The sequence below is a fragment of the Rhineura floridana genome, chromosome 18 (genome assembly GCF_030035675.1).
Source record: "Rhineura floridana isolate rRhiFlo1 chromosome 18, rRhiFlo1.hap2, whole genome shotgun sequence".
NCBI lineage: Eukaryota > Metazoa > Chordata > Lepidosauria > Squamata > Rhineuridae > Rhineura > Rhineura floridana.
Window position 1 is genome coordinate 8,725,704 of NC_084497.1, and position 17,306 is coordinate 8,743,009.

The 17,306-nt window shown below is 47.3% G+C and overlaps 2 protein-coding genes across 3 annotated transcripts in view; both read right to left on the reverse strand.

Moving 5' to 3' along the window:
• Positions 1–231: 231 nt before the first annotated feature.
• On the reverse strand, positions 232–1,383 carry ACTL9 (actin like 9). Its single transcript, XM_061601855.1, has one exon. It carries the CDS (start codon positions 1,381–1,383, stop codon positions 232–234), a length of 1,152 nt encoding a protein of 383 aa, XP_061457839.1.
• A 3,384-nt stretch (positions 1,384–4,767) lies between these two features.
• Positions 4,768–17,306, reverse strand: part of LOC133372329 (tyrosine-protein kinase ZAP-70) — a 31,641-nt gene continuing 19,102 nt past the window's right edge. For both annotated transcript variants that reach the window (XM_061600760.1, XM_061600759.1), the window contains exons 8-13: positions 15,671–15,854; positions 13,770–13,976; positions 12,806–12,998; positions 9,785–9,925; positions 6,466–6,578; positions 4,768–6,053 (exon numbers count right to left, since the gene is read on the reverse strand). In XM_061600760.1, the coding sequence (XP_061456744.1) occupies positions 5,936–6,053; positions 6,466–6,578; positions 9,785–9,925; positions 12,806–12,998; positions 13,770–13,976; positions 15,671–15,854 (956 nt within the window). In that variant the 3' untranslated portion in view covers positions 4,768–5,935. The remainder of the gene's footprint in view (positions 6,054–6,465; positions 6,579–9,784; positions 9,926–12,805; positions 12,999–13,769; positions 13,977–15,670; positions 15,855–17,306) is intronic.

Genomic DNA, 17,306 nt, shown 5'->3' on the forward strand with positions numbered 1-17,306 from the left:
TTGGCTGCTGCCCTGTTATTCAGCTGGCTTGACATTAGGTACCAACAAATCCAACGGGAAATTGGAGGACCTGTGCTAACTCTACCTGAACAGGGACAGAGTTTACTCTCCAGTCAATAACTACGAGCCATATTGCAAGCCTATGCAAACTGATTTATTTTTTGGTTCCCCCCTTCCTCCTGCCCATCCATCCCAGTCCTGAGCTACCCTGGGGATTAGGTCTGGGCCGTCTCAGTAGCACTTCTTGTGGACGATGTATGGCCCACATTCGTGATATTCCTCCTTTCGAATCCAGCACGGCTGGAAGTTTCTCAGAGAAGCAAGAATGGATCCCCCAGTCCAAACAGTGTACTTCCTCAGCTGGATGCCCGTGACTCGCACTTTTGTGTTGGTTGGCACGGAGGTCATGACGTCATGCAAGAATCTCTTTTCAAATCCCTCGAAGAGGGACGATCCTCCGCATAACATTATATTCTCATACATTTCCTTCCGAGATTCTTCAGGGATTTTACTTATGCTTCTCAGCGCCATGCCATGGATCCCCAAAAGACGAAGTCCAGACATTTGTGGAGGGTTGAACAATATCTCTGGACACTGGAATCTCTCTTTCCCCAAGGTGATAATTTGGCCATCGGGCAACTGGTAGTCCACCATATACTCTCTTTTGGGACGATTCCACTCAGTCTCAAAATCGATGGCCACGTAACAGCATTTCTGTTTGATGTCATCGATGACGTCCAGCATTCTTTCATCGAAAGAATGTCCCATGTCCTTAAGGAGGTCCATCAGACATGAAGTCATGTTGGCTCCAGCAATGTCCATCCTTTCCGTGGCATGTGGCAAATTGTACCCTTGATGGACTGGCACAGTGTGTGACGTAGCATAACCTGTGTCCACCACCAACCCACTGATTTGTCCGTGGGCATACACTGACAATACAGACTGATATGCCACATACATCCCAGGTGAGTTGAGGGACTCAAAGACAACCTCCACCAACTTTTCTCTGTTCGTGGTTGGGCAGAGGGGAAGGTCGGACATTAAGAGCGCATGGTCTTCTGGAGAAACCTTGAGGTCATGGTAGAACAGGTGCCTCCACAGAACTTCGACTGCGTCCCAGTCTATGATGATGCCATGTCTTAACGGCAAAATGATATCAACATCAGGCTCCAACCGTGCTCGCTCCCCAATGAAGGTATCTGGCCTGTCTCTTCTAGTCCTCATGGACTTTTCAGTGGGATGTCCAACCAACGTCCCAATGACCGACTGGGGAGTTTGTTGACCTGCAAACCCTGCTTTACATGTTCCGGTACCAGTATCTATCACAACCGCTCCAGTCTTGACAACCGAGTGCCCTTTCTCTGGAGTGTTTGTCCTAGGCATGGTAGAACCTCTTTCTCTTGAAGATGCCCGAGATGTGGGCGATTGTTCCATCGCAGATCCTGGGGACGGGGTCCTTGTTCTAGCTTGTCCTGGGCTGACTGGCCTTGGCCCTGGGCTCCTTGATTGTGAGGACGCTGGACTCCTCGATCGTGAGGACGCTGGACTCTTCGTCCGCGAAGGGCCTGGGCTTGTTGCCCTGGCACTCCTGAATGACATTTTGAATGGGCCCCAAGCTTACCCTTCCACAGGATCAACCAATGAACTGCAACACCAGAGTGTCAAGCAGGAGCCCTCTGCTGGACTCTGTCGTCACAAAGGGATCTATGACATCACATCAGCACCTTAGGGGAAGTTGCTTCAGCTAGGCAATTGGCCTTGCCTGGTTGCGATTGCTTTCCTCCAACCATCGCTCAGGGTAAAAAAGCAGGTCAGTCCATCCCACCACTTCTACTGTCTGGTTGGAGGTTCTGAAATGTTCCACGAGAGACAATGGGCTGCAGGCCGGAATCTTGGAATCTTAAGGACAAAATGGAATTCCATGAGTCATCCGAGCCAAGTCCTCTCAGGTGGGCCACGTCTGTGGGTTTTAAAGCATTGTTCTGGGAAGTCCTTGGAGAAGATAAGTCATGGCTCTACCTCCACTGGTGGAGGCAGTATTCTTTTGAGCACCAGGTGCTGGGCTCGACAAGCAGGCAGAGTGGCTATTGCACTCAAGTCCTGTTTGCCGGTTTCCCATTAGGGCATCAGCTTGGCATTGTAAGAGTAGGATGTATGACTAGAAAGGCCTTTGGTTTGATCCAGCTGCCCGGCACTTCTGATTGTTTTCATGAGGATTAGCCACGGAGGATAAGGCTTTTGATGGCTAGAAGCCACCATGGCTTTGTTCAACCTCCACTGTCAGAGGCAGTCTACCTCTGAATACCAATTGCTGGAAACTGCAGGAGGGGACAGTTGCTCTTGCGCTCAGGTCCCACTTGTGGGCTTCCCATTGGGACTTCTGCTTGGCCACTGTGAGAACAGGAGGATGGACTAGATGGGCCCCCTTTCAGGAAAGGCACCTGGAGATGCTGGAAAGCGAATCTGGGACCTCCTGCATGCAAAACAGGTGCAACACAGCTATAGCCCTTCCCCTAAAAATAAGCTTCTGGTCCTCATGGTTCTGAATAGGGGTGTGCTAGAATTCCACCCAATTCGGATTTGGCACTGAATTTTCTATCAATTTTCTTATTCGCTATCATTGCAGATTGTATTTCTTTCCACAGGGCATAGTTAAACTACGGAATTCGCTCCCCCAAAGGGCAGCGATGGCCACCACCTTGGATGGCTTTAAAGAGGATTAGACAAATGCATGGAGGAAAAGGCTACCAATGGCTACTAGCCACAATGGCTATGCTCTGCCTCCGTAGTTGGAGAAAGGATGCTTCTGAAAACCAGTTGCCGGAAGCCACAGGAGGGGAGAGTTGCTCTTGTGCTCAATTCCTGCTTATGGGCTTCCCTAAAGAGGCATCTGGTACACTACGTTCAAGATCAAATGCCCTCCTCTGGGTGCCTACTCTGAGGGAAGCTTGGAGAATGGCAACAAGGGAGAGGGCCTTCTCAATGGTGGCCCCCAAATTATGGAATGATTTCCCTGATGAGGTGCGCCTGTTATCTTTTCAACGCCAGGTCAAGACTTTTCTCCCAGGCATTTTAGCATGTGTTCTATATTGTTTAAAATTTTTAAATTGTGTTTTAAATTGTTTTTAAAAGATGTATTTTAAATTGTATTTGTTTGTCGTTATTGTAAGCCGCCCAGAGAGCTTTGGCTATGGGGCGGTCTACAAGTTTAATAAATAAATAAACAGGATGCTGGCCTAGATGGGCCACTGGCCTGATCCAGCAGCCAGGCTCTTCTGGTGTTTTTATTTTTATGTTCTGATTTTCCACAGCTAAAAAAAAAGGTGTCTAAAATATTGATATTAATATTCACATTTTTATCGATATTTAATTTATCTACATTTCGTTTCAAAATATCATTATTTTTATATAATATATTAACAGTTCTGAAAAAACGGATCAGTAACAACAGCAATCGATGCCCGCCTGCGGGGGCCACGGATGCTTTCAAACTGGCCCCAACCACCAGCTCCTAATAAAGGTCTGGTTTAATTCATTGAAAAGCAACAACAGCATGAGAAGCTGCCTCGCCTGACCTCAGAGCTCTGGCCCATCTCACCCAACTCTTGCCCACACTGACTGGCAGCAGCTCCCCAGGGGTTTAAGGCAGGGGTCTTTCCCAGCCCTAACTGAAGATTGTACCTGGGGCCTTTTGCACTCAAAGCAGGGCCCCTGCAAGTACCACTGAGCAGTGGGTCCCTCTCCTTTTCCCAGTGAGCGATGGGTTCAGCACCCTGTGTATGCTCAGATGATTTGTTTGTTTCATAGCTATCCCACCCAGGGGTATAGTCGTCTAGGTCTTGGGGGATTTTAGACCCTTTACTGTTTTGGGAGCAGGGTCCCTACGTCTCCAACATCCTGTGATGCAATCAGCATGAAAGGGGAGTGTTAGCCACTGAGAAGAGTCTTCTCCCATGCTTCCTTGTCCTTTTCTGCTGATTGGAGCCCATCAGAGTGAAAGGAGGTGAGTCAGCCACTGAGAAGACACTTCTCAGTAGCAAACACTCTCCCCTTTGATGCTTTCTGATGGCATCCTACGGATGTTGCTGTGGGAGAAGGCATCTCATTCTCAGCCCCACAGGGGGAAAAAAGGGAAAGGACGTGGCTGTGACTAACATGGACCCTGCACTTCTGCACTTCCCATTACACTACTGATCCCATCTTTCCTCCAAGGAGCTCAGGTTGGCAAGCGTGGTTCCAAAACCTCAGGAAGAGAAGTTCCTCCCATGTCTAAATGGGGGAGGCACACTTATCTGTACTTGAGGCAAAAGCTCAATGAACCCTTCACCCACCCACCCCAGTGTTGTCCTTCCACCCTCCTCACATTCACACACACACCCCGTGGAGGCTGGTGCCTTTTGGGACTGGGTGGGGCAGAAGGCAGGGTGCCAAACCAGTAGGCGGAGCTAGAGCCAGTGAGAGGCGGAGCCAACTCACTCTGGTTTTGCCCCCAGCCTCCTGCCCCTTGCCAAGTTCTGCAGGGGCAACACTCAGACTGAGGAGGAAGGGCCACCCCCTGGGCTAGCCGGCTGGGGAGCAGGGTGGGATTGGTGAGGCAGCCGCCCAGCTTGCCCTCACGGGCCAGCCTTCGATGTCCCCCCACCCACAAAACGCACAGTGATCCTCACCGCTTCATCATCCCAGCAAACTTTAGTGCAACCTTGTGTCAACAGGGCAACGTATTCTGGATTGTTTTAAAAGATCTTTTTTATTTCTAACGTTCGAGAGTTCTTACAAAGCCACAGATGAGCAGAGTCTCCCCTCCACACAAAAAAGAACACCCGAGATCTTAACTTACATGCAGAGCTCAAACGTTTACCTGTAACAGAAATATATTTGTAATGGGGGGGAAATACACCTATGACAAGAATACATCCATGATCACATTTTTAGCAGAGGTGGTGGGCAGCCCTTTTTTCAGGGGTGCTGTGGTCACAACCTGCATAGAAGACCTTGTGCTGAGCAGGAGGTAGTTTGGATGACCTTTAAGGTTCTCCTCCCACAGTATAATTCTAGGATTGTATGTTGCCCGCTGCATTGCAGATCCTGCCTGGAGCAGTGGGTTGGACTAGATGACCTCCACACTCCCTTCCTACTCTATTATTCGAATATTTGTTTTTAGCCAACAAATCATAGCATCCCTTTTCGGGGTAAAATTGACTGACCTACCTCAGGCTTCTGAACACAGGAAATAAACTGTCTCTGTACAAGGACATGAGTGCAAAAGAGGGCGTCCTTGTGGCTTTTGAACCATGGGGGCAAAAGAAAACTGCTTCCTCTGATGTCATGGTGACGTCGGGTGATTGACAGGCGGGTAGCCCCGCCCACCTGTCCGTAAGGCTCGTAGGGGTTGGGGGACAGTCTCTCCCCTGTGAGCTTCTTTAATTAAATTATAATGGGACAACATAAACAAGTGGGGAAAGGGAGATACTCTGGGCCTGCTGCAGAGAGGAGGAGGGGCACAAAATGTGGAGCTGGCCTTGTACTCTGGATCTGGTGGCTGGAGATCATTGGCTGGTGGGGCAGAAGGCATGGCACCCAAACAGTAGGTGGAGCCAGGGCCAATTAGAGGCGGAGCCAACTCATTCTGGTTTTGACCCCATCCTCCTCCTCCCTGCTAGAGTCTACAAGGAGACAACATTGAAACTGAGGAGGAGGAGCAGGGCCACCCCCTCGGCTGGCCAGGTGAGGGGCTGGCTGAGGGCAGAGTGAGGTTGGTGGGGCGGTCCCCCATTCGCCCTAGCAGACCAGCCTCCACTGCCCCAGGGGAATAGAAAGCACAGGAGATTCTCAGCAAGTAAGAAACTTGCAAGGCAGCCCAGAAAGTCGCCCATTCACCACGGCGGAAGTTGGCCGGACATCTTGGTGGCAGTGTGTGAGTGTGTGTGTGTAAGAGCTAAGCAGGTGTGGTTTTCACCGTCTCCTCTGACTGCTCTTCCGTCTTGGCGGCAATGCTGTAGTAATAGGTGCGGATGAGCGTTTCCACCAGAGCAAAATCTGGCCGGTCTTCCCACCTGGGAGGGGAGGGAAAATAAGTGGGGGCTGTTTATTTGTAAATAAAACACCGATGTTACAAACCCCAAGAAGCCTCCAAGGACCTCCTTCCAAGGGGAACCCACCCTCAGCCCTTCAGACTTCGCACCACTTGTAGAAACGGGTTGAGGGGGAGTGATATTTATGAAGACAGGCATGCAAGTGCCTTGAACCAGGGACCATGGGAGGTCTTCATGAGTCAGGGATCGTGAAAGTTCACGGTAGCAAATTTGGGGAGGTTGACACTCTGCGGCAGTGCTCAGGCGACTGTGGTGCAGATCATTGAGAGATATTGGGCCACATCCATGCAGGATTTTGGAGGGCGGGGGAGATTTCGGGCACTCAGCAAAGCCCACAAAACTCAACCTCGATTTAGCTGAAAGAGGGCCTCACTTGAAAGTCCAACACTGTTGCATCAGTTTGTACATCTCCGGAGGACATTTCAGGGGGCAATCCATCCTCTTCCCTTCCTCAAGGAATGCCATCACCTCAGGTCCTTTCATTTTCTAGGAGAAATACATATTCATTTAGCATTTATAAACTGCTTAATATATATTTATTAACACGTATTCATTTAGCATTTATAAATAGAGGTAAGTATTTATTTAGCATTTATAAACTGCTTAATGTTTTTTTAAAAGCTGGATAACAACGTAAAAGCAATACCATAAAGAGAAAAATGCAACATAAACTTTGAATGCATGCAAGAACTTTATGAAAAACAGGGATTCAGAGACTTCAGGCAAATAAGAACAGGGCCTGATGATATGGCTCAAAGGCAGCCTGAGCAAAACAGTGTCTTCGGGTATGTTGGTTCTCTTAGTCCCTCATATTTCCAAGCTTCACTTCAGTTCTTCACATTTCTATAGCAATTTGCAATTAAAATAAAAATCCTCAAGAATTTTAGTGTGAATTTGTCCTAACATCATCATCATCATCATCATCATCATATTATTATTATTATTATTATTTGATTTATATCCCACTCTTCCTCCCAGCAAAACAAAAGCACTAAAAACAAATTAAAACATCATAAAAAGACTTTAAAATACATTAAAACAAAACATATTTAAAAGCATTTTTTTTAAGCTTTCAAGATATCTTTTTTTTTAAAAAGGTTAAAAAACATATTAAAAAGCAATTCCAACACAGATTCAGACTGGGATATGGTGTCAACTTAAAAGGCTTGTTGAAAGGGGAAGGTTTTCAATAGGCACCAAAAAGATATTGGCACCTGCCTAATATTTAAGGGGAGGGAATTCCACAGAGTAGGTGCCACCACACTAAAGGTCCGCTCCCTTTGTTGTGTAGAACGGACCTCCTGATAAGATGGTGTCTGAAGGAGGCCCTCACCTGCAGAGCGCAGTGATCGACTGGGAATATAAGGGGTAAGTCGGTCTTTCATGTATCCTGGTTCCAAGCTGTATAGGGCTTTGTACACCAAAACTAGAACCTTGAACTTGGCCCAGTAGCAAATCGGCAGCCGGTGCAATTCTTTCAGCAGTGGGGTGACATGTTGGCGATACCCTGCCCCAGTGAGCAGTCTTGCCACCACATTTTGCACCAGCTGCAGCTTCCGGACCAACCTCAAGGGCAGCCCCACATAGAGTGCATTACAGTAATCCAGCCTGGAGGTTACCAGTGCATGGACAACAGTGGTCAGGCTATCCCGGTCCAGAAACGGCCGCAGCTGTCTTACCAGCCGAAGCTGGTAAAAGGCACTCCTAGCCATTGAGGTCACCTGGGCCTCTAGCAACAAAGATGGATCCCTAGACTACAGACCTGCTCCTTCAGAGGGAGTATGACAAAGCAGGCAACTGTCCAATTATCTGAACTCAGGAACCACCAACCCACAGCGCCTCCGTCTTCAGTGTCAGTTTATTGGCCCTCATCCAGCCCCCCACTGAGTTCAGGCAGCGGTCCAGGGCTTGCACGGCCTCTTCCGATTCAGATGTTACAGCAAAATAGAGCTGGGTATCTTCAGTGTACTGCTGACACCTCACCCCAAATCTCCTGATGACCATTCCCAAGGGCTTCATATAGATGTTAAACACCATGGGGGACAAGATGGTACCCTGCGGCACCCCACAGCACAACTTCCAAGGGGCCGAAAGTCAATCACCCGATGCTATTATCTGAAAACGACTTTGGAGATAGGATCTGAACCACTGTAAAACAGTGCCTCCAATACCCATCTCACCAAGTTGTCCCAGAAGGATACCATGGTCATTGGTATCAAAAGCCACTGAGAGATCAAGTAAGAATAACAGGGCCGCACTCTCCTTGTCCTCCTGATAAAGGTCATCCGTCAGGGCAACCAAGGCCGATTCAGTCCCATAACCATGCCTGAACTCAAACTGGAATGGGTCAAGATAATCTGTTTTATCCAAGAGTATCTGCAATTGCTGCACCACAACCCTCTCAATCACCTTCCCTAAGAAGGGGGTATTTGCGACCTGTTGGGAATTGTCGCAGACCAATGGGTCCAGGGTGGGCTTTTTCAGGAGTGGTCGGATCACTGCCTCTTTCAGTGGCTGGAGCCACTCCCTCCCACAATGATGTGTTGACCACCCCCTGGATCCACCTGGTAAAAACCCCTCGGCAAGCTTTAATAAGCCAAGAAGGGCAAGGGTCGAGAGGACATGTTGACTGGCCGCATCATTGCAAGCACCTTGTCTACATCATCAGGCCACATCAACTGCAACAGTTCCCATGAAATTGCAGCAGACATTACACTGGAACCTCATTGGGGACTACAGTAGATGGGGCATCAAGACTGCTACAGACGTGAGCAACTGTACCCTTAATGTGCCTTGCAAAGAATTCACAGTGGGCCTCCAAAGGGTCTAAAACTCCATTTCCTGGAGCTGATGTCAACAGACACCTGACAATACAGAAAAGCTCCACTGGACAGCTATTTGAGGATGCGATGGAGGCAGAGAAGTGGGCCTTCTTCGCCACCCTCACCACCAAACAGTAGGCATGGTTATGATGTTTTACTCGTGCCTGATCAGCCTCACAGCATGTCTTTCACCACTTGCACTCTAGCCGTCGTCCAGCCTGTTTCATTGCCCTTTGCTCACTGGTGTACCAAGGTGCAAACCGGCTCCACAATGCCGGAGAGGGCGCTCAGGGGCAACTGTGTCAAGAGTCTGACACACCTCGCTGTTCCACAGCGTGACAAGGGCTTCAACAGGGTCACCTGCTCTTATCTACTGGGAACTCCCCCAGGAATCCAGTGGATTTCATTAGTCTCCATTAGTATAATGCATTGTGGCACACTTTCCCCAACATATGCATTTTTTGTAAATGTTGTTTGGTTGGCAAATTGCATTGCAAAATTCCGATAAGTATGAATCGCAAATTTTCCCTCATATATTCATATTTTATGCACTTTCCCCTAACATATGCATTTTTGCAAACACTGCTTAGTTGGTGAACTGCATTGAAAAATTCAGATAAGTATGAATCACAAAGGATGGGTGTGTTTTGGTTCTCATGCTGATTTGGAAAGTGCAGATTGGATAGATTCAGCTTGAAATGTGAACTGAATCGAATGCCTGCCCCAGCTGATGGATGCTGTTTCATGTACGGCAGAGGGAAAGGCATTCCATTGTGCGGGGACAATAGCGGGAAATTCCCATCTCCGGATCACTGACCAATGATATTCCATAGGGTGCAATACCCAGTAACTCAGCTCAGTGCCATTCACCTTGTAGGGTTTTTGTCCGTAGCTAAAAGCCTCCCACATGGTGATGCCGTAACTCCAGACGTCACTCCTGCTAGAGAACTTCCGGAAGAGGATGCATTCTGGAGCATACCACTTCAGGGGCCATTTCCCAGTGGTCTTAGCCTGCATGGAAAGACAGAAATGGGTGCAATGAAGAATGCCAAGATCATCCAAGTGGTGTGGAAACAGAAAACACAAGCAATCTGTTGGAACGCCTCTCCCGCTATGAACCGGCTCGTACACTACGGTCTGCTACAAAGGCCCTCCTCCGGGTTCCGACTCATACGGAGGCCCGGAGGGTGGTGACAAGATCAAGGGCCTTCTCAGTGGTGGCCCCCGAACTGTGGAATAGTCTCCCTGAGGAGGTCCGCCTGGCGCCGACACTGTCATCCTTTCGGCGCCAGGTTAAAACCTTCCTTTATTCCCAGGCATTTTAATTTTAATTTTAATTTTAATTTTTGTTAATGTACTGTAATGTCTGAAACTTGATTCTGAGCCTTTGCTGTTTTAGACTGTGATATTTGATTTTAGACTGTGATTTTTTTTTTGTACCATATTGTATTTTATTGTATCTATGTTCACCGCCCAAAGAGCTATTGCTAGTCGGGCGGTATATAAGTTTTAAAAATAAATAAATAAATAAACAACTCGCCCGGCCAAAGCATGAAATTGTGGCGTGGAAACCCAAACCCTGGGAGGATCTGTCAACTCTGCTTCGCTCATTTTCTGATTTTTTCCAATCTTAAATGTCTGCAGCAATTTGCTTTTTTTTTTAAAAAAAAATCCTCATGAATTCTCCAACATTTTAGTGCAAATATCTCCTAATACACACATTCTTGTAGGCGGTTTTCACTAATGCAGACATTTTTGCAAGCCATTGCTCCTCATGTAATGCATTCTTGTATGTTATTTTTTACTGAGATACTCTTTTTTATGCATGCTTTCCCTTCACATACGCATTTTTGCAAACATTGCCTGGTTGAAGAACCACATTGCAAAATTCAGATAAGTGCGAATTTTGAAGGAGGAATGTTTCAGTTCTTATGTTGTTTCTGAAAGGGCAGATTTGATCAATTTCACTTGAAATGTGAACTGAATCAAATTTCTCACCCATCCCTAGGAAACGCACTCATCAGAATTTCCCAAGACCCATCTAGTCCAGCATCTTGTTCTCACAGTGGCCAATTGGATGCCCCAAAGAGACATCCACAATCACGACCTGAGCACAACAGCAACCCTCCCCACTAGTGATTCCCAGAAACTGGCATTCTGGGTAAGACACCAGAACTACAAATGGGGTGCTCCCTGGCCAGGAAAGAGTTTCTGAGTTCTACAGTACTCTCGTTACCCTGATCAGGAAGGAGTATGAAATATTTCAGGTCAGGATGGAACTTTGCCTGAGCGATTGCAAATATTCATTGAGGGGCTGCATGAACCACCAGACTGAATTTGGAACGATTCAGAGGGAGCCCATCATCTCGGACAAGTCCCGAAAGTCTCCAAATCAGCATGATCCGGCTCGGGATTCATCCAACTCCACTCATAGCATTCCTGATTTCCCATCTTGTGACCACTTCCTCTCTGTGTGTGGTGTATGATTTGGAATCCTATGCCTTGGAATGAGGAACTCGCTCTGCTGGTCAGACGAGTCTTTTGTTAAGCTAATAGAGTGGCCAGGTAGATAATAGGTCTATCAGTGGCCCAGCAACTGGTGAATGGGCCAGAAAGACCCTTTTGTCATTAAAACTCTTCAGGAGAACCTTCCCCCCCTTCCTGGTGGCTAGCAGAAGTCTAGAGAATGCCCGGGAACTGGAGGCAGGCAGAGAGGCTGGCTCTCTGCATCATGGCTATAGGATGCCTCCTGTAATACTGATGAGAAAGCTGGATATTGGACTGCTGATGCCTTGAACCCCTCCATCCTAAGCTCAGGTTGGAATGTGTGTAAATAAATAAACCATATTTCATAAAGACACCACAGTCTCCGCTGACCATCTTCCCAAAGGAAACCAAACCCTGGATGAGCGCAGGGACCCCTGGAAATCTCACCGCTCGGAGATTGAGGAGGCGTGCAACAATATTTATATCAATATTTTTTTCCAAAGGGGGGGGAATGGATAAAAGCAGCGACTTGCGGACAAAGAACAAAATTGAATCGATACAAGCCTGTTAGGTTGACAGAATGCTTTTGAACTGGCACTGGTCAACTGATCCCAACCCTACTGTGTGTACGTAGAAGGCTTTGGCAAGCCTTCTAAGTGGATATTTTTATCCCAAGTTGGTATCTGTTTTAGATTTTAAACTGTTTTCACATGGGTAACTTTTTAAACTGTTGTTACATACGTAATGGTTTTCAATTGTTTTTATATGTGCATTTGTTTGAGCGGTTTTTAATCGTACAATTGTTTACATTTTTACTGTGTTGTGAATTCTCTTTGAGATGCTTCACAGGGAGTGATTCATAAATGAGATGTTAATAGGCTGTTTTCAACAGTAGTCCTACTCAAGAGTTTTGTTGTTATATGCCTTCTAGACCCACTGAAATTAACAGACATTTGAATAGGTCTACTTTGAGTAGAACAATGCATTCAAATGCCTTCGTGTTTTCTCAGGGTCCCAAGTCTTCTCAAGTTTAGCCTTGACAAGAGAAGAGGGGAGATAGGATAGCACTCTAAGTCCTTGAAAGGTTGCCACACAGAGGAGGGCCAGGATCTCCTCTCGGTTGTCCCAGAGTGCAGGACATCGAATAATGGACTCAAGTTGGAGGAAGCCAGATTTCTGCTGAACATCAGGAAAAACTTCCTGTTAGAGTGATATGACAATGGAACTGATGACCGAGGGAGGTGGTGGGCTCTCCAACCCTTGTGGCATTCAAGAGGCAGCTGGACAGCCATCTTTCGGAGATGCTTTAAGTTGGATTCCTGCATTGAGCAGGGGGTTGGACTGGATGGCCTTATAGGCCCCTTCCAACTCCACAATTCTATGATTCTATCCTTCATTGCTCACCAGGTAGTAACTGTCGTCAGCAGCTAGAGCCTTGGAAAGCCCGAAATCGCTGATCTTGGCATAGTGCTGGTTGACCAGCAGAACGTTTCGGGCAGCCAGGTCCCGGTGGACAAAATTCTTCTCCTCTAAATACTTCATTCCAATGGCCACCTGGTGCATCAACTCCACCACATTATTCACCGGAACATCATCCCTAGAGGAGGAAGAGAAAGTTCTTGTTTCTCCAGGGTGAGGCATTGACTTTTGGGAGTCCAGAGCTGAAGACCCTCTTGGTTTAGTTCAGGGGTGGGGAACCAAGGGCCTCATTCCCTTCTGGGGCCCACGTCCCAGTTGCAGATAGGATCACTAAGATCTTTGGGAAAGAGCCTTTAGTTGGACCCCCATGGCTCAGACTCACAACTCATATCCACCACAGGAGCCGTGCATTCAGTATTGTGGGCCCTGATTCTGCAGAACTCTCCCTGCCCAGGCTCTTTCCCTGTTGAACTTCTGGTGCTTGATGAAGACCTTTCTATTCCAGCAAGCATTTTAAGGAATTTGCATTAGGCCTGTTTATGGAGCTTATTATATTTGACTGATCAATTGCTTTACTGAACTGTAAGCTATTTTTATAATGATATTCATTTAACAGGATTTATGTGACGGCCACTTGATTGTAATAAAACATATAAAGCGTTTACCAACCCCCCCAAAAAAATTATCAATAAAAGGAATATTAAACACACTCAAAGGACAATAAAAAACTATCAGTAAGCTAAAAAGAGATTAAAACATCCTTCTATGTGTCTGGATAGGCTTGCCTAAACAAATATTTTCAGCAAGTGCCACAAAGAGAAGAGTCCCTGTCAAGAGGCAGGGAGTTCCAAAGTGTCGGTTGATTTCTTACCGATGGATTTCTTTGAGAACATCTGTGCCACACAGCGGTCTGTTGGAAATAAATAAATGGGAGGCTGGCACGGCTCACCTTTTGGAATACAAGAACTTGTTGAGCGACCCTGCGGAGGCCATCTCCATCACCAGCATCAGAGCCTCCGCCTCGCAGACGCCGATCATGCGGACAATGTAAGGGTTGTCGAGCTGGTGCATGAGCTGGGCCTCTTTCATCATTTCATCTCTGCCTGCTTTTTCATTGCCGCTCTTCAGGATTTTGATGGCCACATCGATGTGCTTCCTGGGAGGGAGAGAAGCAGCAATTATGGCAGCAAGGAATGAGGCCACCTCTCTGAAGTGACATGAGATGGAAGAATGCCTCTATTTAGAAGAGGCGTTCCTTCCTGAGAGAGGGGAATGCCTCTTCTTAGATCAGGAATGGGGAAACCTGCCCCCCTCCAAATGTTGCTGCACTACGACCCCCAGCAGCCAGCATGACCAACAGTCAAGGTGATAAGAGTTGGTGTCCAGCAACAACTGGAGGACCAAAGGGTCCCCATCCCTGCCCTGTGTCAGGTCAGATGCTTGACATTTGGTATTTCTATTAGGGATGGTGTCGTGGTTAAGGTGTTGGACTACGACCTGGGAGACCAGGGTCCGAATCCCCGCATAGCCATGAAGCTCACTGGGTGACCTTGGGCCAGTCGCTGCCTCTCAGGCTCATGAAAACCCTAGTCATAGGGTCGCCATAAGCCAGAATTGACTTGAAGGCAGTCCATACATACTGAGAAATTAGATTCAGTTTGCATTTCAAGCCGAATTGATCAAATTTGATCAAATGTATATATTAGGGGGAATGAGGGCATAAAAATTAATATATTAGTGAAAATAACATGCAGTACTGTGTGATACTAGAAGAAATTGCTGGCCAAAATGGGTACCTTAGTCAAACCTGCATACAAAAATGTATTAGGAGAAATTCACACTGAAAAGGTGAAGAATTTTCATGAGGATTTAAAAAAAAGGGGGAAAAAGAAATTCACAAATTGCTCCAGAAATGAGGAGGACCGAATTTAAGATAGGAAAAAGTTGAGAGAAACGAGATCCATCTATCCCTAATTTCTAGCCACACACATTTGTCTCTTGGCAACTTGCCACCTCGGTGGGGTGAATGGAACCACAAAACAGGAACTGACTGGCAAAACCTGCCGTGCCCCCTCTTGTGACAATCAAGCCTATTTTTTAAAAGGCAGCACCAGACGTTTGTGCAGGGAAGTGGCTGTAACTCAGTGACAGACCATCTGATTTGCATCCAGAAGGTCCCCAGTCCAGTCCCTGGCATTTCCAGGCAGGAGAGCCGCTGCCAGCCAGTGTAAACAGTACTGAACCTAGATGGACCAATGGTCTGGCTCAATAAAGTGTAGCTTCCTATGTTCTTATGTTAAATCAGCCCTTTATTCACAAGGATGAGGACTAGAGTCTTACTTTATACTTTGGGGAAGGGCTGCGGCTCAGTCGCCAAGCATCTGCATTGCATGCAGAAGGTCTCAGGTTCAACCCTGACCCTGATGGCATCTCCAGGCAGAGCTGGGGAAAGACTCCCTGCCTAAAACCCTGGAGAGCAGCTTCCAGTCAGTGTGGACAATACTGAGCTAGATGGACCAACAGTCTGATGCAGTAGAAGGCAGCTTCCTACGTTCCTATTTTCAAAGCAGGCCTTTTTTTCAGAACCACGAGGACTGGAATCTTACTTGATGTTTAAAGAAAGGGCTGTAGTTCAGTGGTAGAGCGCCTGACTTGCATGCAGAAGGTCCAGGTTCAATCGCCGATGGCTTCTCCAGGTAGGGCTTAGAAAGACTCTCTGCCAGAAACCCTGGAGAGCCGCTGCCAGTCAGAGCTGACGATACTGAGCTAGATCAACCAGGAGGTCTGACTCGGTATAAGGCAGTACCCTCTGTTCCTGTGGTTGAACACACCGCCGGGTCACCAACTTACTTCCTCATTTTGTAAACGCCTTTCTTGACGCAGCCAAAATTGCCTGCCCCCAGGTCCACATCTTCGATGATCAGGCTGCTCCTCTTCAGGAACAGCTTCTTGTCCTTCAGCTCTTCAGGATCGCTGTACGGGCTCTCGTAGCAGGATGTGTCCATGGGCAGGATCCGGCCCTTCTTCCCGGCACCTGCTCCCATCCCCGAGACATTAAGGTATGACAATCACTGTGGGCTGATAGTTCATCGTACCGGTCCAAATTTCATCACTCTCCCTGGCTCTAAAACAGCCTCTGTTCAAGGTATCCACTGGCCTTTTCTATGGAGCCTCCATGAATAGTGGTAGTCTATACAGCTGGCCACCAAAGGTTGGAATTCCATAGCAAGGGACGTCTGCCCCTTTGGAAGCCTGCTTACACACCTCACAGCTGGACACTGGTAGAAACAGAATGTGGGATAAAACATGGATTTGGGGTCTGATCCAGAAGGTCCCTTAAGTTCTCTTGAACTTTGGGACCAATTTGTCATTTGATGAAGTTGTTGGGAGTAAAGCCCCAATGCATGTTTCAAGTGACCTGAACTAGTTGGGGGGGGGCATAGCCAGAAAGCAATCTAGTCTACCCTCTGCTGATTCCTCCTCTAATGTGTTAGTTGCTTTTGCGGGGTCTGCTCCTCCCCTTCCTCCCTTCCCCTCCTGCCTTTGTCCTCAGTTCATTAGTCATGTCTCTCTGAGTGGAAGCCACATGGCTGCTTCAGCTTGTATGACTTTGTAGTAATAAACATTATTCTTTCAATAACCAGTCTTAACAGACCAGTTATATTTCTGCATTCCGCTTATATATATATATACGCATATATAAATATATTCATATATATATATTAGGTGATTAATGGAATCCTTATAGGAATCCAGAGCAAGCTTGAGTGTAGTTCTGTTTGTTGCTTTCAAAACCCTATAAAATTGCAAACAGCATGGAGAAAGTGGATAGAGAAAAGCTTTCCTCCCTCTCTCCCTCTCTCCCTCTCCCTCTCTCATAACACAAAACTTGTGGACATCCGATGAAGCTGAATGCTGGGAGATTCAGGACAGACTTCTTCATAGAAAAATCTGGGGCATGGAATGGTGTATCCTGGAAGATGACTGGCTGGCTGGAACACTGCAACAATTGGTTGCAGATCTCACATGCAAAAATTATTCCCATCAACTGGTACTCTGGGGCATTTGCCTCCAACAGCGGAGGCAGAGCATAGCCATCCTAACTGCCAGGGATGCTTTAATTTGGATTTCTGCATTGGGCAGGGGGTTGGACTTGATGGCTTTACGGGTCCTTTCCCGCTCGACTCTTCGAGGAGTCAGGTAGCCATGGATCGTCTTTTCCTCCATGATTGTATCTAATCCTCTTTTAGAGCCTTCCAAATTGCTGGCCATCGCTACGTCTTGGTCTATAAGAGTCCTGCTGGGTCAGGCCAAAGGGGACCCATCTAGTCCAGCCTCCTGTCTGAACCATGGCCAACCAGATGTCCCGTTTAGAAGCCCACAAGGCAGGGCCTGAGCACCACAGCAACTCTCCCCTCTTGTGATTTACAGCAACTGGTATTCAGAGTCATCCTGCTGCAGGGGCGAGACTGTGCCGGGACCATCA